Here is a 27960-nt window from a genome sequence, read left to right on the forward strand (position 1 = left end):
GGCGAGCGCCCGCTTCCGACTGCGCCCGGAAACGTGGGGAGTGCGGCGGCCTCAGGGCGGCACCGCCGGGACGGGACCGGGGTGAGATGAGGGGGGGAGAGGAGCGGGAGCGGGACCGCCCGCCCGGTGCTGCGGTGCCGCCCGTGTCCGCGCTGCCGCCCGCGCTGCCCCGGCGCGGCCTCGGCCCGGGTCCCTCACGCCGCCTCAGCGCCGGGCCGGCCCCGCTTGGCGGGAAGGGGTTGGCGGGCCCTGGGGGCAGCTGGTGGGGGGCGCGCGGGGCGCTGCGGGGGTGGGAGGCGGGACTGGGGTTGGGGTTGGGGTTGGGGTTGGGGTTGGGGTTGCTCCAACCGCGAAACCGAAAGTGCTGTCGGGGCTCGGGCGGGCGGTGCGCGGGGGCCGGGGCTCCTCAGCCGGTGTGGGGCGTCGGTAGCGGCGTTACCGGGAGAAGGTGCTGCTCGCAGCCCGGGTTCGTGCGTGTCTGTTAAAGCAGTTTCCTTGATTAACGTGCACAGATAAATATTTACACCTTTTCTCGGGTGTTGTCTTACCCGCGCTGGAAGGGCAGAAGGGATTCATTTGCAGGTCGTTCTTACCGCTTCATGGAACGCATTCCATAGAACCCGTGTTGTTCTAAATGCCAAAGCGGTTCTGATTTGTGGTGATTTACTGCCGGCAAGGAGGTTGGAGCAAGGTGGGAGTCGGGCTGTTCTCCCCCACAGTCAGTGGCAGGGGAGGGCACAGCCTCCGTCTGTGCCAGAGGGTGTTCGGGTTGGATATCAGGAAGAATTTATTCACAGAAAGTGTTTCTGAGCGTTGGAAGGGGCTGCCCACGGAGGCGGTGGAGTCACCATCCTTGGAGGTGTTCAAGAACCAGCTGGAGGTGGTACTGGGTGCTCTGGTCTGATTGATAAGGTAGTGATTGCCAAAAATCTCAGAGGTCCTTTCTAGTTGATTCTGTGATTCAGTGGTTTGATTTCTGTTTTGCTGCTGTAGATCCTTGAAGTACCACTGAGACTTCCAGGGGATGGATTGCTGAGGACACTGCTCTGCCGTGCTGCACTCAGGGCATGGATGGCTGAAGGGCTCAGCTGCCTTTCCTGCCTGCAGGGCAGTGCTCTTCTCCTTCCCACCATGTGACTGGCACACCTGCACAGCAGAGAGCTTCCCTTTCCAAAGGTAAGGGCCAGGGAGGTAATTGTTGGGATTTTCCCAGGGTATATGTATGTTTGAGGACTATGGTTTGGCTTTATCCAGCTTTCTTTGTTATGCTTAATAAGAGAGGCAGTTACCATCTTCCTTTTTATACAGTTATTTCAAGTGTTTGTGCTTTTTCAGCCTTCCAGTATCTGAAGGGGCCTACAATGAAGCTGGAGAGGGACTCTCCATCAGGAACTGTAGTGATAGGACAAGGGGGAATGGGTCACACTGACAGAGGGCAGGGTTAGATTAGGTATGAGGAAGAAATTCTTCCCTCTCAGGGTGGTGAGGCCCTGGCACAGGTTGCCCAGAGAAGCTCTGGCTGCCAATCCCTGGGAAGTGTCCAAGGCCAGGTTGGACAGGGCTTGGAGCAACCTGGGATAGTGGAAGGTGTCCCTGCCCATGGCAGAAGGTGAAATGAGGTGGTCTTTTAAGGTCCCTTCCAACCCAAACCATTCTGTGATTCCAGTGTTCTGCTGAATTTTTCAGACCACCAGGGTCTGAGATGACTGTGCTGCTGCTTAGTGAAGAACTTCTGTTTTTAGAGGAAGCAGTCTGTGGTGAGAATTCTGTCACACTTTGTAACTTCAACAGTAATGAAGACAGCAAAGTTCTGCCTAAATATCCTCTGCTTGTGACAACAGGGATTTGTTGACCTATAAATGTTAGCAGGAGATTAAGGAAAAAAGCTAATTAAATTCTGTACTGCTAGACCTAGATTCCACAGTCACCTGTAAAATAATATAAAGACCTTTAGCATTGTAGTTCTGGAAACTGTGTTATTTGTGGGCGAGGAGATTTTTTTTTTTGTATGTACAATGAATTTTCACTCATTATCTCATGGTTTGCAAATTTGATTTCTCTTTGGTGCTTTACACTTACTGTTTGCTGTTCCCCAGGCATTTCTCTGTGATGTTCCTTTAATACTTTAATCTGTTTAACTGCCTGCACCTGTACATATATGGAAGAACACACCTGCATCTACTCTGCTAATCAGCCACAGAAATCCTGAAGCTCATCACACCTTGAAAACTAGGTGCTGTTGTGGCTGCAAGGAAACATTTTGGCACTTCCAGTCCTTGGACTTTAATTCCTCGTTTTTCCCACCCCCAGAATGAGCACATGCCGATGGTGCACCCCGAGTGGTCCTGACACCACCGAGTTCCTGAAGCACTATGCCACTGAACAGCTGTCCCAGGAAGAGTTTGAGGGATCCAATGATGATCTCTCTTACTGCCTGGAGTGTGTGGTTGAATACCACAAGGCAAGGGAAGAATGTCCAAGGTTGCATAAGGTAATTAAGGGATTAATTAAGAGGCTTCTGTGTTCCAGCCTCAGCGTAGGGGGAGTTTTACGCCGGGGTTGTGTTTTATTGGTTTTTGGGAATAGGGTGTGTTGATTTTTAACTGTGCCCTGTAAACAGCTGATTGTTAAGTGAAGACCCTCTTGTTTTGCATGTATTCAAATCAGCAAGAGCTAAAACAGTAGTGGGAAATTGCTGACTAGACAGTATAGCTTGGACTTTATTCATGCTGTGGTGCTTTGTCATGTGAAACAAAGAACATCTGCCAGACTAACATGTCTGCAATGTTTATTTTCCTTTCCTTTTTTTTGTTTGCTTTCACTTCTCACTTGTAGTTTTCTACTATGTTTGAGTTTCAGAGGCCAGACCTTGCAAGTCTGTGAGACCGTGCAATTAAAAACAATCAGAAAAGTTGGAAACCTCTTAATTTTTTATCAGAAGTATTTTGTAATTCTCCCTCACTAGTATCCAGTTCTATAGTTTTGGAAAGCTTGTTTTTCCCTTTTGTGTCTGTGTATGTGACGTGCATATTTGTAGCTAACTGATCATAATACAGGTGTCCAAAACGTTGTTCTTTAGATTAGTCAGCAGGATTTCTCTGGAGTGCAGTCCCATGTGACTGGAAATAAGTGGAGTGTCTGAACTACAGAAAGTTCCTTTCTGTGTCCATTAACTGCAGGGAATAAACTTGGTTTCTAATTGAGGTTTGGAGCAGTTACTTAAGATGAATAATGTTAAGTGAGCAAATCCCTAGAAATATCCAGCAAGTCAGTTGTTCTGTTTGCATTATTTATGTTCTTTTCCTTCTATTAATTGCAAAATCCATGAGAAGGCAATGTGATAAAATTGCTTTTCCCATCTTCCTAAATATGATATTTTTCTGTACCATGCCCTTACGTATATTCTGTATATTGTGTATGCATATTGGCCAGTGGCCTGAAATAATCACTGAAATACGACTATTTAGCAGAATTATAAAATTGCTTCTGGTTTGAAGGCTACTCTTTTAAAAATGATAACCTGAAGTGAGAGTTTTGTGGTTTGCACAGTTGAATTCCGTGCCAAAGCTTTCGTGTTCTGCGCCGCGCTTAGAAAGAAGCTTTCCAAAATGAAATCTTAAATTTTGGAGGTTCAATTAAGGGGCCTACATGTGTTAATAAATGTCCTGAATGACTTTCTTCACAAATACACTTTGATTATAGTTGTTTTTCCCTGCTGAATAGGACCTGTGGGACTTGGAAACCACCCGTCTTGTTGCCCACATGGAGAAATCCATGCAGGAGGAAACGGGGGAGGACGATGAGTTGTTTCTAGTGGATGAGAATGGAGAGACTCGGCTGTCTGGTTATGTGGGCCCTGATTTTGAGAATAACCTGCGAGTGCCCCTTCTAGAAATACTGAAATATCCATATCTGCTGCTGCACGAGAGAGTCAGTAAGTATCTGATCATACACCCTTGGAGGGAATGGTGTTGTTTCTGATGAAGAGGGTGCAAATAACAAATAGGAGTTAAGCCAGAATATCAGTGTGTATGTATATATCTTCTCTGTTTATTTTGACACTAAGTAGTTTATTTTTTTGTGAGCCTGTAGATTAGTCCTTACTGCAACTGTATCTTACCCTTTTAGGTGAGCTGTGTGTAGAAGTGCTCTGTAGGATGGAACTCGGCCACGATGCCTTTCAGGTCTTTGAAAAATACCCAGGAATTTATCTCTTTTTGGTGCACCCCAATGAGGTGGTAAGTTCCTTTTTCTCTTCTGCTGAATTCCAGTGAATCCTGGTTTCATGCACCATGTTAACACTGAGTGCTGTATACTGAGCCTGGTTTTAAGATTATTTTGGAGAAAGAGTTATTTTTAATTATTCTCTTAGTAAAAATATGCCTTTGTCCCATTTTTAGTAGCGATGATAATCTTACAGAATTGTGATTTTTTTTTTTTATTTGTTCTTTTTTATTAATACATAACTTTTTATTTCAATCCTTAGATTCGCCGATGGGCCATCCTGACAGCAAGGAATTTAGGGAAGGTTGACAGGGATGATTACTATGACTTAGAGGAAGTGCTGACTTGTTTGTTCAAAGTTATTGAGCTGGGGCTTTTTGAGAATCCAGATATTTACAGCTCTTCAATGTATGAAAAGGGTAAACTCATCCTTCTGCCAGCTCATTTGTATGATACAAGCAACTACAAGAACTATTGGCTGGGTGAGTATTTGTGATCAGGAGTGAATTTGTGGAACCTCTCACATTTGTAAGCACTTCTTTCAGGTCAGAGCTCTACAATTTCACAGGTGCTTTGTCAAATGGAGAATTGAATGTTGCACACCTGCAGTAGTGAGGTTGTGTTTAATTAGTTTCATATTGCTGCTCATCTCTTGTTCTCAAGTGTTTCACTGGTAATGGCATTTGGAAAATTGATCCTGGATTTGGTGAAAATTTGAACAAATTCTTGCAAATATGCAGACAGGTTGCTTCCTTTTTGTTCTCTAGGGATTTGCATGTTGCTGTCAGTGCTGGAAGAACAAGCTATGGACTCTTTGTTACTGGGCCCAGACAAACAGAATGATTTCATGCAGTCCATACTTCACACTATGGAGAAAGAAGCAGCTGGTAACTAATTTTGATACTCAGATAAAGACAGTTCACAACCTATTTTTCTTTATCAAACAAGAAAGTTTGATAAGCTCTTAGTAGTGTAATGATGAGGTGATTTTAACTGAGGCTTATGTGTTTTCTGGATTGTACAATATTCGGGTACTACTGACAAATGCTGAAAAATGGCATTCACAGTCTGAAGTGGAGGAGGGATGGCAGTGCTTTGCCTGAGGCTGGCTTAGAGATTTTGAGAGGACAAATCTGTAATTTCTGTCATTATTTTCATTTAATATACAGGCTGCACGTGCATCCAGAATGCACATTTCATTGTGGCATGAAGTTAGAATTTCGAATCCCAAAGTGAAGGAATACCTTTTGAATTGCTGCAGATTGCCTTAAAATTTGACTCTTCCATCTGTCTATTTGAGGGGATCCCCTTTTGCAGCTGGAAATTTAGACTTATAATTTAGACTAGCAGCCCTTGGGTAGTTCTTGTAGGTCACGTGCCATGACATAGTCTAGGAGTGGCACATGAGCCCAAGAGCAGGACTGCCTCTTAAATGACTAAATCTCTATAAGCTTAGTGTGTTTTATTAAGAATACATTGTCTTATATGGAGGAGGAGGAGGAGGAATGCACTTGAAGGAAAACCAATTGCTTCTGGTATAAATGTGAAGTATAAATTGTCACAGCTGTGTAAGTTGTACCACTCACTTCTTAGCACAGCCCAGCAAAAATCAGTGTGAAAGAATCCCTTTCACGAAGTTGAGAAGTATTTGTATTATTTAATATTAGCAATGGGCATCCAGGTTCCTGTTGATTTAAGGCTGCCTAAGGAGCAGTGTCTCTATACAGGTGAGCTTGACTTTTTTCATCCTTTTTCCAGATTAAAAAGTATAGTTGCAACTTACCAGAATACTTCTTTTTGTATTAATATTTAAGAAAAACCAATGAAAACCAACTACTTTCATTTTCAGCAGAGTCTGAGAATGTCCAGGACTTGCATTTCAACTGTCCCCACTGTTGCTGTTGTATTTCAGATGATTCTGCTGACCCCTTCTGGCCTGCCCTGCATTGTTTCATGGTTATTTTGGATCAGCTCGGATCTAAAGTTTGGGGTCAGCTTATTGATCCTGTCCAAGCCTTTCAAACCATTATCAACAGTGAGAGCTACAAAAATGAAATTAAAAATATACGCAATAGCTTTATAAGGTCAGTGTTGTTAAGAGAATAAAACAGTTGTATGACTTTAATACCTGGATAGAGGAGAACTTGATCTTTGATCTTGAATTTCTTGTCAGTGCTGCTGTAACTTGGGAGGGGGGAGGGAAATGGCAAGTAAAAGATGTTTCCAACTTCAAACAGTGAAAAGTTGAAGTAGGTCCCCTAAAATAGTGAGGTTCTTTTTGGCAACTCTGATGCCTGTTACACTAGTTAGGATTTTTTTCTGTGTTTCTTTTTAGGACAAAATCTGAACCAGAGTCAGACTACGGTGATGACATGATTACTTGCAGTCAGATTGTGTATAATTACAACACAGAAAAGCCTCAAAAGGTATTAAACCAGTGTTTTATTTTCCCATTCTCTGAACTGTGGTCACTGTGTGACATTATCAGTTTAAAACCACCTGTAGAATATGGAGGGGTGTAGGAGGAAAGAAAAACATATTTGAGTTAGGCAGAGATGGCATTAAAGCCCTAAAATTCATGTCAAGGCTGAAATATTGTTACCTCAATGAAAACACTGAACTCAGTTTAAAAAAAAAAAAGGAACTGATTGTGGTGTTGTATTTTACTTTTTGTTTCTGAGTATTCTGAACTAATATATTGATTTTGGAATAATGAGATGGTTTGCTGTACTTTCAAATGTTAGGCAGTGCTCCAAAATGGCACCATTTTTTTCTTGTTACAAAGCAGATTAAACATTTGTGAATGTGCTCGTCTTGATGTCGATGTGTTGTATTTATGGAATGCCTCTTAAAGGCTTTAAATGTGTATTTGAGCAGTGTCTCCAGAGAGTTCACAATGATTTTTAAAGGAACTACTACTTCACACTGACTTCACAGATTACATTTTAGGAAAATAGTTCCTTATACATCTGTTTGGTCTTTATTTTTCGCATTTTTTAAGTTCCTATTTTGCTTTATGTTGGGATATAAGAGGTGTTAACATTTAGTGAACATACATTTGAAAGAAAGTAACTTATGGCTAGAAAAAAAGCCTCCTGTTAAGCTGTGCAGATGTGCCTATCAGTGAGGGTGATGTGTGGTGGCTTTGTTTTCCAGGACTCTGGCTGGAAGGCTGCCATCTGTCCAGAGTACTGCCCCAAAATGTATGAAGATATGCAAACACTGGCTAGTGTGCTTCAGTCTGACCTGGGCAAAGCCATGCGTGTCCATCCCAGCACATTCCTCTGGTTCATCCCTTTTGTTCAGTCGCTCATGGATCTCAAGGAGTTGGGTGTGGCCTACATAGTAGAGGTCATCCACTACCTGTGCTCGGAAATCAAAGATATTCTCATTGAAAGGCTCCAGCAGTGTGACAAAATCTCCGAGTTTTTCCTCCTCATCTTGGTGTGCATCGTTGAACTCCACAGAAATAAAAAATGCCTGCATTTGCTGTGGATCAGCTCCCAGGAGTGGGTGGAAGCAGTGGTGAGATGTGCTACTCTTCCAGCCAGGGTGTTTACGTGGCGCATGGACAAAACCTCCGGGCCCTGTGGGAAAGGCTCTTCCTCAGGATCTTTCCAAGCCTCCAACTCTGTGCAACACGCCTGTGTGCAGCTCATACGGAGCCTTCTCAAGGAGGGCTACCAGATTGGGCAGCAGGCCCTTTGCAAGAGGTACCTGGACAAACTCAACCTCCTCCTGCGAGGAAATCTCTCCATGGGTTGGCAGCTGAACATCCAGGAGACCCAGGAATTACAAACGTGCTTAAAGCAAGTTATAAGGAGTATAAAGGGCAGAGCGTTGAGTGCCTCTGTGGCTGGAGGGAGCAGTTCAAGCTCTACAGCTTTGCCAACTGTTTCTCTAAAGCCGGAGAAGAATGCAGGTGATAATGGATTCAGGACGAGTGCACATGAGAGAGGTGACCTTCATTCTCCATTTGTCAGATCAAAGGAAAGTGGAGATTGTCAAGGGAACCTTTTCCCTAGAAGAAAAAATGCCTGGGAAGAGGAATCTGGAGATGCACCTTCAACATCTTGGACAGCCACAGAAGGCACCTTGACGGATATTAAAAAGGAACCCGATGACTTGGCAGCTCAGGAATTTATCTCTTTGGCAGCAAAACTATGTAGGAAAGTTCAGGAAAATAGGAATGATGACTTTGTGACAGGGAAATGCAATATGGATAATCAGGGCTGTAAGTCAAATGCCCAGCATTCAGATTTCAGAAGAGGCAGAGAGTTGGAAGTCAAAGAGGAAGCAGGACCCTCAACAGCAGGGTATCTGTCTGCTCAAACTCATCTTGGTTCTTCATCTTCAAGGAATGGCAAAAGTGTGCAGGAGACAAGCGTAAACAGTGTGTTTCAATCCAAAGTGGTCCCCACTAAACAGGGATCAACAGAAACATCCCTAGATTGCTCTAACTGCCCTAAAAATGGACCTGGTATGCAAGAGAAGGAAGATGACAGTACTTTGCTTTTAGGGATTAATGACACCTCGCTGAAAAAAATATCAACAGAAGAAAAATCAGGTTCATTGTTGAAGGCTGTGTCTAAGAATAACACGGACATGCCAACTTCAGAGTGGGAACAGCCTAACTTAAATGACCTGGCTAAATATGACTCTAAACATCAATTTTCAAACGCCTTTCGTACGAATAAATTTTCAGCAAATGGCTGTTTTCCATCTAGGTCTGAAAACAAGAGGGATGTGTCCAGCTCTGCTCCTCAGATCAGGCCACTGTCAGTGAAGCATGAATCAAGTGACAGGTTGTTGGAGTTTTCAGAATATTTCAAGAGGGAAAACAGTTCAGAGGGGAAAAAAGAGAATGTTGTGACGATGGTTTCTGAAGATGATACTTTATCAGACTCCCAGGTTGATAGAGAACTCAGTAGATTATCTTTAGCTGCTTATGCCAAAAGTGTCAATTTTCCCTTGGAGTCAAGCCAGGAAAGCTCAGTGTACCATAATCTAAGTGACATTAGGAGGAAAGTGAAAGGTGCTGTAAGATCTTCCAATGAAGGCCAAGGTACCAGGTCTCTCTGTGATGCAGATTGCCCTGGCAATCAAGTCATTATAATTTCAGACTCGTCTGATGAAGAAAAAGGTGTGGATGACAAGGAGGAAACAAAAACCAAGAATGAAAATGGGTGTCCTGCAAAGCTGCCTTCGACTTCCAACAGCGTTTCTGATAGTGATACCAAAATGGAATCAGAACCTCCAAGGCCTCCCTTGACACTAGATGACTGTGATTCTCAGCTCTTTGAGTTTGAAACAGATACTGAGATATTTTCAGCTTGGCAAGATACTCAAGCCTATGCTATAGAAGCAACTCAGGAGTATAAACAAGATGATGTTTCAACAGCAGTTGACAGTAGTTCGGATGACTTCCTGAACAGTAGCATAAATGAGTGGGGTTATGATCTGGATTACCTCAGTGACGATACCATGGAAGAAGCAGCAAGCTCAGTAGAAAAGCAGGTAGAAGATATTTCTCATCAGAAAGAAGCTGATGATAAAAAAAAGACAACTAATTTGATGTTGCAAGAATCTGTGAGTAAGGAAGATGCAAAAGGGCAGCTGGAGAAACTTGCAGACGAAGGTGCTGCTGCTGAAGGCTTCACCCTGGGCTCACCATTGCCTGAACCCAGAGCATCCACATCTGCCATCTCACTGGCTTCAAAGCTGGCCTGGAAGAAAAACACCGCAAGCCCCCCGAAGGCCGCGGCGAAATCTAAATTAGCAATAGCCGTTCAGAGGAGCCCCAAAAACCCCGCCGTTAAAACGGCCCAAACCAAAATACTGCTTCAGAGCACCTCAGAACGTCCTCAGCCTGGCAGGTCAACGCCTGCCGTGGTCCCTCCAAGGAAGGTCCGGCAGCGTCCCGCTCCGACGTCGACGGCGGAGAAGCTGGGGCTGAAGAAGGGCCCCCGCAAAGCCTGTGAGCTGTCGCAGCCCTCCCGGGAGAGCGTCGCGCAGCTGCGCAGCCACGGCAAGGCCGCGGGGAGGGTGGGGGCCGCGCAGAAACTGAGGACCAAACTCATCGATGCTCAGAGTTTGTCCGTGAAACGCAATAAGAAGTTGCTGGCCTGCCAAGACCGGCAGTTCTTAAGGCAGATGAGGCCCAAGAGAAGCGCCAAGGTGAAAAGTCCCGTGGGAAGCTCCGAGAGCAGGAACAAAAAAGGTGCCGGGGTGCGTGTGAAATCCACGGGACAAAAGCCTCAAAGTTTTGGGCTGGCGTCTACTGAAAGCCAAAGAGAGAAAAGAAGAGAGGAAACTGCTGGTCCCTCTGCCAGTGAGAGAAAATTTGAAAGCCTGTCTGTGGAAGAGGGGGCATATGCCTCTAAAACGCCTGGTTCTTCAGACTGGAACAGAAAATGGGAGGATAACAGTGTGATGGCTCCTGTCCCTATGGATTCAAGTCTCTCTTCCACTGCACTTGGAGATGATAAAGATGAGTCTTCAGGAAAAAGTTGTGCTGTCCTGCCTGAGAGCGAGATGAAAACTTCAAAACCAAATGGGTGTAAATCATATGAAAGCAATGAAGAAGATGATGATAATCTGTTTTTAACTCAGTTAGATCCCGTGGACATGGAATTATGTTCTCAGGAGGAAAGTTTTGAAGATACTGCTATAGCTAGTAAAACCCCAGAGGAAATGGATGTTGCTGAAAGCCTTCAGCAGAACGAGTCCCCAGCTATTCCAAAATGTAAATACAAAGACTGCATGGAGAAAGTGGAAAAACCAGGAGAGTCCTGCAGTAAACACGCAACCACCAGCTCAGGAGCAGACCACGTGTTTGCCAAACCTTCTCTCCCTCCTCCCAAAGTAAGAAAGCCTTCCACTACCAAGATTTTCAGCTCAGTAAGCTCCTCCCGGAATGCAGCCTTCAGCAAGGACCTGGAAGACGTTAAAAAGTTACCACCACCTTCCAAAAGCAAAGTGAACGCGGCGAAACCCGCCGTGGTCAGGCCACCCCTCCCAAAAGTGTACACACCAATAGGAAATCAACCGTGCAAGGCTCCAGCCTCCAGCAACGTACCTCAACCCCAGATCTCTAATAATGTTCTCCAGTCACAAAACAGACAGTATGACAATGCTTTGAATATCTCCAGAGGGTCTGGACGAGGAGCATATTCCTCCTTTCTTGGCGCTCAGCAGCGCGATTACAGTGTTTTTGTTAATCAGGTCCTAAAGTGGACTTACGAAATGTTTGCAAACTTCAACTGCTTTGGAACTCCAAATAATCTCCTGCAGTCTGTGGTAGCCTCTGTTCCTGTCCAATTTCAGGACTACAATGACTATTTCAATACCTTTTTCCCCTTGATGATGGTGAACGCCTTTGAAACAGTAAGTAGCTTCTGCCTTTCAGTTTGGTTGCATCAACCCTGGTAAATTTTATCAAGAGATGAAAACCTGGTTTGTGTCCTCTGTTTTACCATCTGAAAATGTTCAGATACAGATCAGAGTAGAAGAATGATTTGGGGAAAATAATCTAGACAGTTATGTTTAAGATTGAGGACTACCAGTGTTATTCACCTCAGTGAACTGGTTTTTTTCCCCTGGGTGCAAATCCACAATAACATGTAAAATGAGAGACAAAGGAGGTGGTTCCTCTAGAGAATATAAAGCTCAAAGCAGAAATCTTTAAGAAACTGAGGTCTTTCAGTGACAGCATTTGTAAAAAGAGGATAAAACCCTACTGTTTTGATTTCTATTGAGAGCTTATGTGAGAGTGCTGGTTAATCCAAGAAGTATTTTTTCCCAAACTTCAATGGTTTATAGTTTAATAACAACAAAACACAGTATTCCTTCAGTTAATGTCTGAATGCTTTCAAGTTCAGTCATTGCATTACTTCCTCCATAGAAATAAGGTAAAAAATTAAGTCAGTGCCAGAGTTCTAGGGTGAAAATACTGATACTGATGTTTTAAGGTGAAAATGCACTTTGGGGAACCCACATTTGTTTTAAAAAGCTTTAAGAAAGTACATTAAATGGGTGAGTGGGGAGGAAGCAATTTTGTTTGCCCTGTGTGTTTATATATAATGTGTATGCTTATGTGAAAAAAAGAACTGGGTAAGATTCTTCATGTATTTACTTGGCAGGCTGGTAAGTGTATTTGCCCTTTGAGTCATGATAAGCTTTTCTTGTGATACACTAAACCCTTCAAAGTATTTTTATTTACTTTTCAACATGTAGCTGGCACAAGAGTGGGTAGAAAATCAGAAAGCAAGAGAGAAGAGTTACTGCTTCACCTTGGAGAACTTCTCTGCTGACATGAACACAGCACATTTTACAGGTAAGGATTTTTTTTTTAAATAAAATCTTCTGATTTTCAAGTAGATGATGCCTTATAATGAACTGGCACTTACAGTATGAGGTTTTTTTATTTGCTTTAAATACAGAGAGGATCTTGACTCCGCTGCTCTACAGAATGCATGTAACAGAAATATGTATTTTGCAGGGAATTTGTGTCTTTCCTGTCTCTCATTTGGGATTTTCTTTCAGCTTCTTTTGATAAAGTAGTCCTTGACTCTGGTTTTATGCAGTGCTGTGTTCAGGCTTAAGAATGCAGGATGAAGTTAAAATTCTTTATAATCCCTTCCTGTAGTCTTTAATAGCTTTAAAAGTTAACAGATGAGTATTACTGAAATCCCTATAATATGTTGATTGTAGCATTTCTGGAGTCAGGAAGGAATCGTAACCGTTTTCTTTTCAATGTTCGAATTTCAATGTGTATTTTGGGCAGCTCATTTTAGAGAAGGTGACTTGGCAAGGCAGCTTCATCCAAAGGAGGATGACTTAATCCTTTTGGTGGTCCAGATGGAAAAAGACACCTTTGGGGAAGAAAGTGGGATGGAGAACCATGTGGTGAATCACGTTGGGCTCGTGACACGATTTTCCCGTGCGTCTGGTTATACAGCAAGTAAGTACCTGTGGTGGGAATGAGAGTGGGATTCTTCTTGGTGCCATAAAATACTTCTTCATAGCTGGCTGTTGGTATATACTGCTTTCCTCAGAGGAAATGGGGTTGTTTTCCCACTCTAGCATGTCTATTCCATGCTAGAAGCTTTGTAAAAAGTCAGGAGCTGAAGCTGCAGGCCTGCTTTCCATTTTCCTAGGGACTTCCTTCAATACAAATGTTAATACTTCATGTAAGAACAGAAGCTAACAATGAGTAGGTGCTCTGCACACATCTTTAGGGAGGGCATTGCCATGAGAGATAAGTGCCATGAACTTCTCTGATGTCACTGACTGAACTTGTCACTGTCTTCTGGAACTGAAACTGTGAATTACCGGGATCACCAAGTATCCAGTACCTGCCTAATTAAAGCAGTGATCTGAGCAGTTTTACAGAGCACTGATTTTTTTTTTTTTTAATGGAGATGGGGAAGTGTTGGGATTTCTGCAAGAGTTAGTTGTTGGCTCCTTAGTAGAAGACAGCACCTTCTTCTGGTGAATTAATGGAGTGACTTACTGAAGTATCTTTCAGTTAACGATTTGGATATTTGAATTAACAGCTTGTTTTTTTCTTCCTCTCCTTTACCAGGACAGCAGGAGCAGCACACTGTCTGTCACCTCACTGTGCAAACCAGAGGCAACCTGTCCTTCTGCATCCACAAGCAAGTGAAGTGTGTGGTGGTTGGGTCCCTGGTGACCACACACCGAACCTTCAAAGGTCTGCTGCTGCTGAGCAGGAGTCCCCTGGCCAGACCCATCATAAACCCCTGCTACAATGACTTCTGTCCCAGAGATCTGCCTGTGGCCTCAGGAAGTGCTGTAAGTCCTGCAGCTACAAGGGGGACAGGATTAACAAAGTGGGCATTTGGGCCTTGGGAGTTTTGCAGATCTGGTTGTGGGAGTGACCAAGGGCAAACAGACAAGTTCCAAAAGCACTGAGACATTGAGACAACTTTTCAGAGCTGGCTGATTGGGTGGAGAGGAGTCTGAACTTGCTCAGGTGTTTGTGCTATATTGACACTGTGTGCTTCAAGCAGCTTTCAGTTTTCTTTTTCCTTACTGGAGAAGTGTTCAGGAAATAAGACATAGTATGGAAAAGGTAATGTGAAAATAAGGGTGTGGAGAGTAAACAAAGTCTTCTTTGCAACTTTCAGGTCAGGACTGGGTGTGCATCAAGAGCAAACCTAGAATCAAAAGCTTCCCTGCCCTTCCAGCTTTTGAGTTGTAGCAGAAGGGGTGGGGATGTTCTGAAAATACATGAAAGGTTTGATCAACATTAATTTGTTATTTTTTCCCCGTCTATTCCTTCAGGCTTCGTATATGAATGAATACAATGAAGATCAAAAGAGAGCCATTGAGACAGCTTATGCCATGCTAAAGCAACATCCAGGGCTTCCCAAGATCTGCCTCATCCATGGGCCACCTGGGACAGGGAAATCAAAAACTATTGTAGGACTTCTGTCTCGTGTTTTGAGAGAAGTAAGTGAACCTGATGTGAAGGTCATGTGCTGGGGTTTGGTTCCTCAATGGAAGTCAGTGATAGCTTAAACTAATTGAAAATGTAGTATTGGTAATTACTGAGGGTGTAATTTATGGAGCTGATGTGATTATAAATCTGTGTTGTATAGGGTGGAAATAATACCTTTTGGAACACTTATTTTTTAGAACTTAAAATGGAAAAATCAAGAAAACACGCACAGTTGTAGTATAAACACTTGTTACATAAAAAAAAGTAATATTTTGATTTATTAAAGAATGTTATTTGGCCTGTCCCTCTTAATGGTTTTCATATAAGCAGCCAGTAGATTCAAGTACATTATTGAAGGGAATTTATGCAAATAGAATTAATATATTCGATTGCTTGTTCCTCAGTATAAAACATACCTTAAGGGATGTTCAAGTACCAGAGCCCCCACACTCTGCCTGCTGATTAAGTGAACATACTGTCTGGCTTCTAAATCACAAATGAATAAATGTAAAGAGCCCGTTTTGGTTTGTTGTGAATTCCTCTACAGAACACCAGGAATGAGAAAACAGCCCGGAAAAAGAATTCCAAGATGAAGCCAAACCGTTTTCTGGTCTGTGCCCCATCAAATGCTGCTGTGGATGAGCTCATGAAAAAGATCATCGTGGCCTTTAAGGAAAAGTGCCAAAACAAACAGGAGCCTTTGGGTATGGCTTGTTTCAGAATTCTGTTTTTGTGTTAAACAGGCAAAGCCTGAAGGGGGAACTGAAACAGTTGATCACACATTGTACTTACATGCTCCTCTGAGCAGCTTTTTCCTCTTGCAGAACGTGCCTGGTACATCCTCACGCTGTTGTTAATTTTAATGTGCTTTTCTAAAAGGTGTGTTGTGTGCTTCTTTTTAAATAAATTGCACTTTGTTTTTATATAGACAGTGATCTTTTCCTCGTGCTGTTGGTTTAAGTTCATCAGTTTTTAAGCACTTAAAGATTTGAACACAAGGCCATTGCCTTGATTTTGAATAAAGTCGGACTTTGCTGATCATGCGGAACAAAGCGGTGAAAGTTGTGATGTGTCAGAGCCTCTCATTTTTCCTCCTCCCAGTTTGTGACTAACACAAAGTAGATGAATTCAGAACAAGGTATTTTGTCTGTGGCAAGGGGAAAGATATCTGTGTTAATTTTTTAATAATGTTAATTTTTATTGACTTACCAACTGCGTTTCTTGATGGTATAATTGTCTAAATTAGGAGTTCTGTAAGTTTTAGATAAACCTGAGAATAAGATGTAATTCTGTTAATTCAAAATAACATTATTAAGCGTTAGCCACCACTAAAACACAGGTAACATTTTTATTTTTTAGGGTCTGGAATTACTGGATTTTTTGTAGCTGCATTTATATAAGTACAAGCGAATTGTTGCAAACCCCAGATAAGTAGAAAAGGAAAAGCCTTGTTTGATATCCACGATGTTAACATTTTTTTAACTCTCATACCGAAGTGGAGAGATGACTGGAGTAATGTTAGAAGTATTTTGACTCTGTTTTTTTTAAACAGGAAATTGTGGTGATATCAAATTAGTGCGACTTGGTGCTGAAAAAGCCATCAACAATGAAGTCCGGGGATTTAGCCTGGATAAGCAAGTGGAACATAGAATGAGTAAGTAACATGCAAATCAGACTTTCCTTCAGTCTTCTTTAAGAACTTGATGATGTTTTACATGTGGGATTACGTGTCCTGTAAGAAGGAAGATTCTTCTACAGGAGTATTGCAGCAAAGCGTTGTTTTTCTCAGACTTAGTGGGAAGGTGGCAGTTTATATATGGGCCATTTGCTCTTAAAAGTTTCATATCCATGTCTGAGAGCAAGAGTTGTGACAGTTTTTCTTGTCCCTCCTGCAACTTGTCCTTTGGTTTGTGACAGAACGAAAGCCAGGGGACTCTGACCAGGATGTTCAGAAGAAAAAAGCAGCTCTGGATGAGAAGCTGGACATGCTGTCCCGGCAGCGTGCCATGCACAGATGTGAGAAGAGAGAGGTAGCAAGATAACTTTTAATCCTGTTTGTAGAATTGAAAGCATAAAGAACTACTTTATGTCACCTCCGAGCAGTAACTGTAAAAGGGAATGGAGAACTTTGCATCAGGGATTTTTTTGTTTCTTTATGCCACTGGTTGCTCCTGCCACTTGTTGCTCCAGTGTTCAGTTTGATTCTGTCACCATTAGTTTTTAATGTAACCATATTTATAAACCTTAATGGTTTAATTTGATTGTATACTTCAAAGCTCTTGTTTTCTTTCACTGGAAATAGTAAGGCACCTTGTGACCTGGAGTTTTGGAATATGTGTTGCACTCGAAGTTTCCCACTTTTTTTTGTTCTTGTTTAAAAATTGGGAATTTCTGCTCAAATTACAGATTTCTGATGGTGAACCATTTCCCAGTTGCACAGAAATGTAAGAGGTAGTATTGTGTGTTGCAAAACCTAACTATGTTGACAACTTTGGAAGAAACTGCTCGGCTTTTTTGTACACATCTGATATTAAAAGTCAGTCTGAGCAAGACTAAATGTAGGGTATGGGAGGAAAGAAGAAATATGGGAAATGGGTGGTATTAAAGGTGGTTTCTCTTTATTTTTTCCCCATCTAGAGTCAAATGTTAGATGAAGAGATTGCCAGACTTGCAAAGGAGAGACAGCAACTTGCTTCTCAGCAAAAGGAGGTAGGAATTTGTCTATAAGGCAGCTCTCTATTAAACTTCAGCTGATGTATTTATATCCTTGGCGTCCTTTAATTGTGGTGGAATTTGGTTTTGATGTAGTTGGGAATATTTATAAAGTAAATAAAAGGTTATAAGTTTAGTAAGTTATGGACAGGCAGGTGTGAAATCTGAGTGTGTGCTCTGGCTGGGAAAAAAACCAGCAACAAACAGAAAAGCCAAACAGGAATATTCACGGTTAAAATTAAGGGTGAATTTTAAACGAAATGTAACATGTTTGACAAATAAGGTAATAAAAATGTGCATGTCCTCATGTTCTAGGATTGTATCTTCATCCACACTTTCATAGTCCTGCTGGAATTGAGATACTCTTAAATGTTTCTGAGTAAAGCAACAGCTGGAGGGTTTTCTGTGTGTAGATCTGAAAGGGGAAACAGGCACTGATAGCAAAACCAGTAATTAATGTGAAGTAGCATGAACAGTGAGATGAATGAAGATTCCTCTAATGAATATATGCTGACCCTTAATGGTCTTGGAGGCTTGGAGTTACAAATAGGATGGCAAACTAAACTCTGCTCTCAGTTAGTGTGTTTAGATTGCATAGCTATAGAAAGGAGCATTTCTTTCCAGTTTGCCACCCTCAATGGCACTGACCTGTAATTTCAAGTGAAGGGAACACTTCAGTTAAATAAACTTGTGACTTTCATTTGTCATAACGGAGACAGTTCCCTTGGGATGGTGCATCACGCACGAGCTGGTTGGCAATTGGACCTGTCCAGGCAGTTAACAGTTGCTCTGAGGAGGTTACAGAAAGCTAAAAGAGGTGTCCTGTTGTACTTGAAGGTTCGTGGGCACTCCCAGAAGGTCCAGACAGACATCATCCTGGAGTCTGACATCATCTGTTGCACCCTGAGCACCAGTGGAGGGAGTCTGCTGGAATCGGCTTTTGCACGGCAAGGCCACGACCCCTTCAGCTGTGTCATTGTGGATGAGGTCAGAGGAGCTTTTTGGGACTCCAGTGTTCTAGCTCTGCTTGAGCTACTCGTAGTTGTTTGGCTGCTGGTGGAATTTACTGTGGGTTTCCTGCCCCATCCCCACCTTTTAACTGATACCCAGCCAGTCCTGCTGTGTAGAACCATGAGGAGAAAGAAAGAATGACTTTTAATTGCCTCTTTTGCTGACTTGTTTGGTGCTTTAATGGCAGGCAGCTTTTACTTGAAAATCATGGCTAAAGCATGGTTCTTGCTGTAGAGATTTCCAGATGGTTTGGTTATATTTATATCTGTTTGGAGAGCTCTGCAAATGCAATAATAAAATAAATCTGGTTGCAGTTTTTAACTAGGGAAAAGTCCTTCTTTTTCCTCTCTTTTTTTTTTTTTTTTTTTAAAGAAAACTTAAAGCATGTAAGTTATCTGGCTGTGTTACAGGAAATTTAACATACTTCCCTCCTTTGCTTACAACTACTTTTTGTCCTGTCTGCATTTACAAAAGGCAGGGCAGTCCTGTGAGGTGGAGACACTGATTCCACTGATCCATCGCTGTAACAAACTCGTCCTTGTTGGAGATCCCAAACAGCTCCCTCCTACTGTGAAATCAGTAGTAAGTGTTCAAACTATACCCTTTTTTCTTGCTCTGTAGTTTAAGAATCGTATTTATAGAAAATATTTTAAAGGAGGGGAAAAGAGACATTTTATTGTGGCAATAGAAACTTCAGGTGGGTTGTGAGGGATGTTGTGGCAGGCTGGTGTCTTATTTTGGGAGCTTCAGTGTCACATTCCTTAAGGAAGGGAGGAGGAAGACTACCTGTTTGTATGGGCACTTCCTTACCCTACAGGCATGTTCTGAGGGTGAACATATAGGAGCACTTCCTTGTATCCAACACTCTGGACTGCTTTAAACACCTGATGAAGAAAGGAGAGAAAACAGACTGGCTTCCTTAGAGGGATAAATTCTCTAGAGGCTTGTTTAATGAGATCTCACCTGGAAGACTTTGCTTTTCATTATTGATGTTTTTAAAATGTTACCGTGTTGTGACTCACAAAGGAAAGTTGCCTTGCTAAAGACAGAAATTCACATTTATGCAGGTTGACCTTTACTGCAATAGTAAGACTAACACCCATGAAAAATTGAAGTGCAAGTAGTTGCCATTTTGCCAGCGATTTAGAAGAAAACGAATAGCTTGAATTTAAAAAAAAAAAACAAAACAAATTCCTCTTCGTAATTTGAGACCTAATTCCCCAGCAGTCAGTGTCCTGTTCTCCCTCTGGCAGAAAGCTCAGCAGTATGGCTACGACCAGTCCTTGATGGCACGACTGCAGAGGCTCCTGGAGGAGCAAGTGCAGAGGAACGTCCTGCGGAGCCTGCCCGTGGTGCAGCTCACTGTGCAGTACAGGATGCACCCTGACATCTGCCTCTTCCCATCCAACTATGTCTATGGCAAAACCCTGAAGACTGCCAAGTGAGTAGCTCTCTGTTTTCCTTTCTATCAAAGATAATTTCTCAGGTCGGGATATTCTGTTAAGTCTAAAAATTCTTGAGGTTGGTGGTGGCGGGGGGAAAGATGGTTCGTGGGAGAAATTGTGCATTCCATGTCCTGTCAGTGCTGGCTGTGATGGGTGAGTTAACTAGATCCCTTAAAATGGAGTATAAAGACTACCAGGAGCTCATTTTTAGGGAGCAGTGAAAATTAAGGACTCTGGTAGAGGGGGGTAAAGCTGAAAGTTGGAATCAGAGAATTGTTAAGGTTGGAAAAGACCTTTCAAGATCATCGAGTTCAAGTGTCAGCCATGTTCACCATTAAACCATGTCCTCAAGTGCCACAAGATTTTTGGACATTTCCAGGGATGGTGACTCTGTCACTTCCTTGGACAGTTTGTTCCAATGCTTCACAACCCTTTCCCTGGAAAAAAAAAAAAATTCCTAATATTTAATCCAAACCTCTGTTGGTGCAACTCGAAGCCATTTCCTCTCGTCCTGGAGAGTTCCTCGTGTTTGATAACCTTGATGTAAGTAAATGAAGTATCAATTGTTAGCATTTCTGTATGGTTACCTAGTGATTAAAATGTTATTTACAGAGCAATAGAAGAGAACAGATGTTCTTCAGACTGGCCATTCCAGCCCTACCTTATTTTTGATGTAGCAGATGGTCGTGAGGAGCGAGACTGCGAGTAAGTCCTGCATTTTAATCAGCCAAAGTTCAGATTTTCTGATAATTAATTACCCAGAGAAGGCTTGTCTTCTCTCCTCTCTTGTTCCCAATATGCACTAAGTGACTAGAACTGCAATTTTACTTGATTTGATTTAATTTTACAAAAAACAACTGTTGAATGTTTTTGGCTTTTTTTTTTTTTTTTTAAATCCGAAACTGGTTTTAATCCTTGTTTGACTTACCTGTTAGAGTTAGCAGAGCCTGAAGGCACTTACTGGCATCTATAATAGTTTGAGTTCCTAATTTTTTTTTTTTTTATCATCAATGACTTCCCTTTCCCAGGTGCAGGCCGAGGTGATGCCAGGAGGTGGCAGGCTCAGTCCTCCCCTTTGCCTGTTGTGTAAGGAAAGCACAGCTGGGAGGTGCTAAAGGAACATGGAAGTGCAACCCTTTCCCTGCCTGCACTTCTCGTGGTTGGCAGCCCCTCCTCGGAGTCTGTTTGCCAAATTCTTTGAGCCTCTGTGTGAAAGAGGCTGCACAAGTTCAAGCCAAGCTGTGACTCCCAATCCCCCAACAAACTGGGCATTGAATTGGAAAGATCTTTCAAAGTTGTTTCTGTAATGTTTCCATTTTGTCCTGTTCAGCTCTTACAGTAACCCTCGGGAAGTGAAGCTGGTGATGGAATTAATTAGAACAATTAAGGAAAAAAGGAAGGATCTGGGTCTTCGTCGCATTGGAATAATCACCCCTTACAGTGCACAGAAAAAGAGAATTCAAGGTCAACTGGACAGTGTGTTCAGGAATAACAGGTAAAGAAACCACGAGTTTTCAAATGAGACCTGGCTCTTGCATACTAATCCTTTGTTTATCCTCTTAAAGGAATGGCAAAAACTCTCAAACTTCTTTGTCTACTGCTAAAATTTGTATTTGGTTGTGCCTTCAAAGGGGAAGTGCAACCCTCTTGCTTAAAACAGGCATGGTCTCCTTGTACCATTTCTTAGTTATTACCTGTGCACATGCTTTGGTTATATTGCTGTTCTGAATAAAGCTGATTTAAAAGACAACCTTAAATTCCAAGCTGTGTGAACCAGAACAGCTTTTCAGTAATGATGCTGCTCTCAGAAAAGTAAATTCATCTTTTAGGCTCGTACACAGAAACAGAAATTCACCCTGGGTGGTTTTGACAGAGCATTAAGGACAGTGTTTGGACTCTTTGCATCAGTGAGTTGCTGAAAAATTCAGCTAATAGAATTAGCAAGCTGTTAAATTCTTTCTTCAACAGCCCAGGAGAAGTGGACACAGTGGATGCGTTCCAGGGTCGAGAGAAGGATTGTATCATAGTGTCCTGTGTCCGGGCAAACAGCTCTGAGGGGTCAGCTCTGACATATGTCCAGGCAAACAGCACCAAAGGATCCATTGGGTACGTGTCCTGCACTGAATTGCAAGTTACATTTCCAGTGACACTGTGGATAAAGTCGTATTTTTTATAGGACCAGTGAGAATGTTACAGAGAACGAGTCACTTCTAGCAGTCAGTGAATGAAAGGGCATGAATTCATGTTACTGGTTTGAGATCTGAGAACAGAAGGTGGTGTTCTGCTCTCTGTTCCTTGCTGATCCATTTGCACGGCTCCCTTCGCCTGTCACTCTTTGGGTTTGGCAGGATTGGCCTTGGGGTCTTGGCTCTGTGCATTAATTCTGCAGCAGTTACTGTTCCTGTAGCTTTTGGCACATGTTGTAACTTTCTGAATGCTGTTCTCTCAAAATGTGACTGTTGCTGTCCTGTTAGTACAGCATTCTGTCTGTGAAAATATGGGTAACTAGTTATATATGTCACCTGGAACGTGATGTAGCCGAGCTGGATCTGGGATTTTTAGATGAATGTCCTTGTCTTTTGAGTAAAGGGCAAATTTGCAGGAATCTTGATTCAAGAGCACAGATTTGTTCATTTTATATGTTGCTTTTTCTGTCTGAAACAGGAGGAACTAAGCACTGAATGTGCTATTTAACCCCAGAGCACTACAGCAGTTGCTGATTTGTTTCTGTAACTTGTGGATAATTTTAGTTAAAAAAATGGTAGTGGAAATATGAAATATGCCTTCTCAGAGTTTGCTGGCTTAAACTATAGAAAGCCTAGTTGCATAAACAAAAATCTTTGTTTCTACATACCAGGTTTCACTAAGCTGCTTATGTTTCTCTAATTGCAAGACAAATGGCTTTTAATTGTGCTGATCCATGTTACTGTGGGAAGAGAAAGAATCCAAATCCTATAGTAAACAACAGTAATGCTTTTTGAAGTTTTCCTAATCTGGTTGATTTGAGTTTGGAAACTGAAGGCAGCTGGAACCTGCCAGTTCTTTTGGCTGACACAGGACTTAACTTCTTTCTGTTCTTTTTGAAGAAAACTTTCCAGCTTACTATAAAAATATATGAAGGTTTATACATTCAAGCTTTACCTTAGCAGCTGTAGGTGCTGATGACTTAGACATCTGTGCTTCAGGGTGAGGTGTGATGGGATAAGTTTGTCACACCCTTACCTATGATCTTGTAGCTCAGCAAAGTATTTTGTTCTCCAAGGTTGCTGGTCCAGTGTTAAATTTACTCTGAAAGTAACTTGCAAAGGGAGGAGAAAATGCCAAGAGATGACAATGGATTTTTTTTTTTCTTTCCTGAGAAAATTATCTTGCTGTCTTTCAATTAGAAAAGCTGTTAAGAGTATTTAGTAGTCTTTCAAGATCCCCCCTCTTTTACTTCTCGAGACCTAGAGAATTATAATACCTGTGCTGCTGTATCCTCTTCCCCATCTGCTTCCTGCCTTTCTCACTTTACTCCTACACTGTCCAAGTTTTTGGAGGTGACTCTGTGGTTTTTGCAATCTTTGTACTGCAGGGGTTGTGAATCTGCTGAAGATGAGTTCTCAGTGCAGTGCCCACAGTGTGAGGCACTGATAGTGAACACACTTAGTTTAAGTTGTACAAGGACTTTGATTTGCAGCTGTTGCTAATATGGAATAAACTGTGCATTTGGGGAGCTATTTTTATTAGATAAGAAATAGTTCATATTTAGTTTCACAAACCTTTTATTGAGTTTTCATAAGTAAGTCCTAACAGAAATGAACCTTTAAGAATACACTAAGCATTTACTTAGGTTTCAGTACCTCGGTGATCCCACGAAAACAGAACTAGACACTCTTCATAGTGCAAAACCAGACTTTGTTCTGCAAGAACACACTTTCCACTCTTGAAGCATGACAAAGCAAAAGTCTGCCTTGATGTGCTTCCAGTGCAGGTCACCTTTAAAATAAAATATTCATGTCCAGTGCTCAGTATTTCAGTAGGATATTTTCCCATTAATCATGCCAAATATTGTTAATCTATTTCAGTTCAAGTCAAAAAGAAGCTTAAAGTCTTGATAGGTGAAGTGAGGTTGATGTCCTCAGTACTTTGAGGAACGTTTAAGGAAGCAGTGGTTGGCATTAAGAGGGGATTTGCTCTAAGAAAGGAAACATCAATGGCAAGAGCTGGAAAGAACTGGAATTCCCTTCAAGGAATCAGAGTGGTGAAAGAAAACACAGTTCACGCCAGGCCTTCCATGTAAGGCAGGGCTGCTGCCAGGGGGTCTGGGGATGGGGCAGGAACTGCTGCCACTGCCTGTGGAACTGCTGCTGCTCATTTCACTGACACTTAATTTTATCTCTTTTTCTCACAACCCCTAAACCCTGTGGAAGGAGTAGTTTAAGAGCTTAGTTTTGTCTTGTCACTCAGGTTCCTGGCAAGTCTTCAGCGCCTGAACGTCACCATCACCCGAGCCAGGTTCAGCCTCTTCATCCTGGGCAGGCTGCAGACCCTCATGGTAGGTGCAGTGTCAGCTGGACAGTCCTCTGTGATCCACCCTCGAGGCAGGGCTGGGAACTCAAACCCATCCTCAAGACTGCTCCTGGGAAGAGAATAAACTTTGTGTCTTAGCCCTTGGTTGCTCTTTCCCGAGGGTGGGGGGTGTGTCCGTTTGCCATTAGAGGGCGATAAAGCCACGTGCCAGTGAGAGAAACCCCTGGAAATAGGGAATTTGTCATTTTTGGTGCTTCTGCTGGTTCAAAGTACCTTCCCTGTGTTGCAGCAGCCAGAGTGTCTGTAGCTGTTTTGCAGCTGAAACATAAGATTCTTCCATTCCAGAAGGAACATAACAGTGGTTTCCATGACAGTTGTGTCAGGTACCTTGGTTAAAGGGGTTGTTCATCCTCTGACACCTCTGTCCTTTTGTGTTGACTTCTGGCTAATAACTGGGGTTTTTTCTTTCTTTTTTTTTTTTTTTTTTTTAAAGGAAGATAAAAACTGGAATCACTTGATTCAGGATGCTCAGAAAAGAGGTGCCATTATCAGGACAGCGGAGAAGAACTACAAGAAAGATGCTCTGAAGATTTTGAAGCTCAGGCCAGCAGTGCAGCTCCCAGCCAAAGCAGGGACAATGACAGCTCCTCTGGTGCAGGCTGGTTCTAACAGTGGCAAGAGGGGTGAGCTCACAAATCCTGGGAGCAGCCCACGGGAAGCTGCTGCTGGCCCTGGCCATGCAGTGCCCCAAGGAAGCCGAGGGCCCCCACAGCCTCCAGGGGCTCCAGCTACAGATTCCAGGAGAGGCAGTGCCCCTGCATCCATGGGGACTCCTGCTGGAGATTCCAGGAGGGCCAATGTCCCTGTACCTGTGGGGACTCCTGCTGCAGATTCCAGGAGGGGCAGTGCCCCTGCTCCCATGGGGGCTCCAGCTACAGACTCCAGGAGGAGCAGTGCCCCTGCATCCGTGGGGACTCCTGCTGGAGATTTCAGGAGGGGCAGTGCCCCTGTGCCCGTGGGGGCTGCAGCACTCCCTGCCAATCCAGAGAAACCACGAGACCCAAGGCTGGCCAGTAGAACTGAGACAAAAGGGAAGGAGCAGGCCTTGAAAGATGGCAGTTGGTCAGCCCAGAGCAATCCAGGATCCACATCACAGCAAGGCCTTAATGCATCCTCAGCTGCCAGGGATCAGATTTCCAGAACAGAAAACCTCGGGAAGGCCCAGCAAACAACAGGACAGTGCAATGTGCTTTCCACATCTCCTTACACAGCTCAGCACGAGGGTGACAGGAGAGGGGCTGTGTCCAAAAGTGGTTCAAAACCCTTCAGTGAAGGAGGTCAAGGCAATAGCAGTGAGGGGAACAAGGACTGTCGTGGTTTAACCAGGAGACCATCAGAGGAACCACCAGAGAACACAGAATCAGGCACTACCAAGCGAAGAAAGATCTTTCATTGACTTCACTATTGGCTCATCACTGGAAAGTGTATTCCCAGATTTCTGTCTAGCAAGGACTGTATTTTAAATTATTCAACACACCTGGAACTCCCTCCTGTTGATACCACTACTCTCAGTAGATTTTTTTTCCTGTCCTGTCCCTGGTTGTGAAGGGACTTTATACCTGACAGGTGGGAGCTTTGAGGTTTGGAAAAGAGAAGTTGGGCAGCTGAATTGCTTGGAAGAACAGTGAATTTTGTCATCTAGGAAGCTAAGGTTGTAAATGTTTAACAATGTATATTTGTACAGGATACAGAATTATTTTAAGATTTAATTTGGCAAATATGTAGCTTCTTTTTTCCTTGTGTAAATGCTAATTTCTTAGAGATGTAATTTTTTTATGAAGAACCAGAGCAAAGCAAAAAAACCACCCCAAACCAAACCACCCCCAAATCAAAAAAACAGCCAGACTTCTTTTCCCCCTTTGCACTCATGAGTCTAATTTATTTAATAGCAAAAGTGAATGTTGAAAATGTGGTAGCAGTGGTTCCTCCTCATGCTCCACTAGTGCCTCAGGAAAGACTGAGGCAGATGTACATTGGTTGAATGGAGAGAATTCTACTTATTTTGTATATTTTATTGCCTGTTTTTATAGGAACAGAAGAGTTTTTGTTTATACAGATGTGCCTTGAGTTTTGCTCTTGCTGCTGCTCCATCAGTTGGAATCCCTTTCCTGTTGCAGTGGCAACACAAACTGCAGATTAAAGCCCATGAGGTCTGTTTGTGTCCATGTGAGGAATAATCAGTAGCACAGTGGAATCTTGGTCAAAGATTTAGTTAACAGTTATTGGTAATAACACCTGAGTTTCTTTGTGTGGAGCTTTTTTGAGATCTACAGGGGTAAAAAGGGCAGGTAGTTCTTTCTAGGTGTTATTACTGGATTCTTTCCACTGTGCTGACGAGGAATATACAGCCACTAACAGGGGATGGGGGAAAACCCAGCTATTTGTAAGGAAGCCCTCCTCTAATCACAACATCTCACAATAAAAGTGGAATTATTTCTACTACAAATTCCTTTGGGTCACTCTGAAGTATCACTTTTCTTTTTGTGTGTCTGTCTCAGGGAGGGGAAGAGCAACATTTCACCTGCACAGAATTTTGCATGGAGACAACCTGGGAATGCAGTACCTTGGGAATGGAGTGGTTGTAGTGTCAGTGCCAGCTGGGTGCACTGGCAGTGTTGGGCCATCTCCCTGTGTGTGTTCAAGTACAGCCTGAAGCAGACAGGGCCCTGCTGTCCCTTGCTCACTGACTGAATCAGTGTCATGCCAGGGGCTTTGCTGAAGCAAAAGAGCCACCAGAATTCTCTTTGCCATCATTTTTAGTTCCAGTTTCTGTCCTGCACTCAGTGATCAGTGTCAGCTTTGCCCTTTTAACCCTCCCCTGAACGGGTCCATGGGATCCAGTCAAGGGAAACTGGACTTACAGCACTAACCATTGGGTGCTGGTTCACTGTAACTGCCAGTAAAACATCCTTTAATGCATCCCAGCCTGGAACAAAGGTGCTTTACTGGCAGCAGCTGCACTGTGGGTGTGTTGGGAGGCTTTTAGTTGCCATCTGTGACTGTCCAGCTTGTGCTGTGCAGGACAGAGCATTTCAGTGTAACGGGAGAATCCTTGAGATCCCTGTGAGGTGGGAGCAGCATCTGTGCATTGTCTGGCTTAAATTACTCGTTCTGTTGCAATCTGAGTGGCTTCAGTGAGCCCTGACCACCTCTTGTCAGCAGTGTGTGCTCTTCTCCAGCTGCTGGGGCTCTTGTTGTGAGAGGAGGGAAGGCAGCTGGAGTGAGTCTGACTTTAATGAACTGGACATTTCGGTCACTCCCACATCACAGGCTCCCTGCCCTGTGTGTTATCTCCCTTTATGTTAATAGGAATATTTAAAAACACTGCCATCTTTCAACCCCCTTGGCTCTTGTTGGCAGGGCTGTGCTGCCCTGCCTGCTGTTTGTACTTAGCACATTAAAAGGCTGCTGCTCTGTGAACCCCAGGGCTGGGGAAGCCATTTGGACTGTCTTGATGTAAATAAAGTGAAGCTGGCAACAAAATAAAATGAGGAAATGCTTTGCTGGTAATTAAATACAACTTTGTCACAA

At 43.0% G+C, this 27960-nt stretch overlaps 1 protein-coding gene across 3 annotated transcripts; it reads left to right on the forward strand.

Annotated features, from left to right (window-relative positions):
- SETX (senataxin) lies at nt 1–27960 on the forward strand. Of its 3 annotated transcripts, none has more exons than XM_032708375.1 (26): nt 1–81; nt 994–1176; nt 2311–2491; nt 3724–3934; nt 4129–4238; nt 4487–4706; nt 4992–5111; nt 6137–6308; nt 6560–6650; nt 7381–11610; nt 12460–12559; nt 13010–13186; nt 13811–14040; nt 14533–14700; nt 15237–15393; nt 16242–16343; nt 16607–16719; nt 17327–17398; nt 18239–18388; nt 18887–18994; nt 19666–19853; nt 20470–20562; nt 21188–21352; nt 21823–21963; nt 24307–24394; nt 24863–27960. In XM_032708375.1, exons 3-26 carry the CDS (start codon nt 2312–2314, stop codon nt 25823–25825), a joined length of 8349 nt encoding a protein of 2782 aa, XP_032564266.1. In that variant the 5' UTR covers nt 1–81; nt 994–1176; nt 2311; the 3' UTR covers nt 25826–27960. The 3 variants fall into 3 exon arrangements, with proteins under 3 accessions (XP_032564266.1, XP_032564265.1, XP_032564267.1); XM_032708374.1 differs by lacking the exon at nt 1–81 and adding an exon at nt 346–582; XM_032708376.1 differs by lacking the exon at nt 1–81 and adding an exon at nt 346–582 and having other exon boundaries at nt 21826–21963.

Source organism: Chiroxiphia lanceolata, chromosome 21 (genome assembly GCF_009829145.1).
Source record: "Chiroxiphia lanceolata isolate bChiLan1 chromosome 21, bChiLan1.pri, whole genome shotgun sequence".
In the NCBI taxonomy this organism is placed as follows: domain Eukaryota; kingdom Metazoa; phylum Chordata; class Aves; order Passeriformes; family Pipridae; genus Chiroxiphia; species Chiroxiphia lanceolata.

What these genes read in the sequence shown, in the direction of transcription:
- SETX (XM_032708375.1), top strand. Translation starts at nt 2,312, where the DNA reads ATGAGCACATGCCGATGGTGCACCCCGAGTGGTCCTGACACCACCGAG. An exon ending in CTACAAGAACTATTGGCTGG is followed by an intron (nt 4,707 to 4,991) that starts GTGAGTATTTGT and finishes TTTGTTCTCTAG; the next exon opens with GGATTTGCATGTTGCTGTCA. An exon ending in TTGCTTCTCAGCAAAAGGAG is followed by an intron (nt 17,399 to 18,238) that starts GTAGGAATTTGT and finishes TTGTACTTGAAG; the next exon opens with GTTCGTGGGCACTCCCAGAA.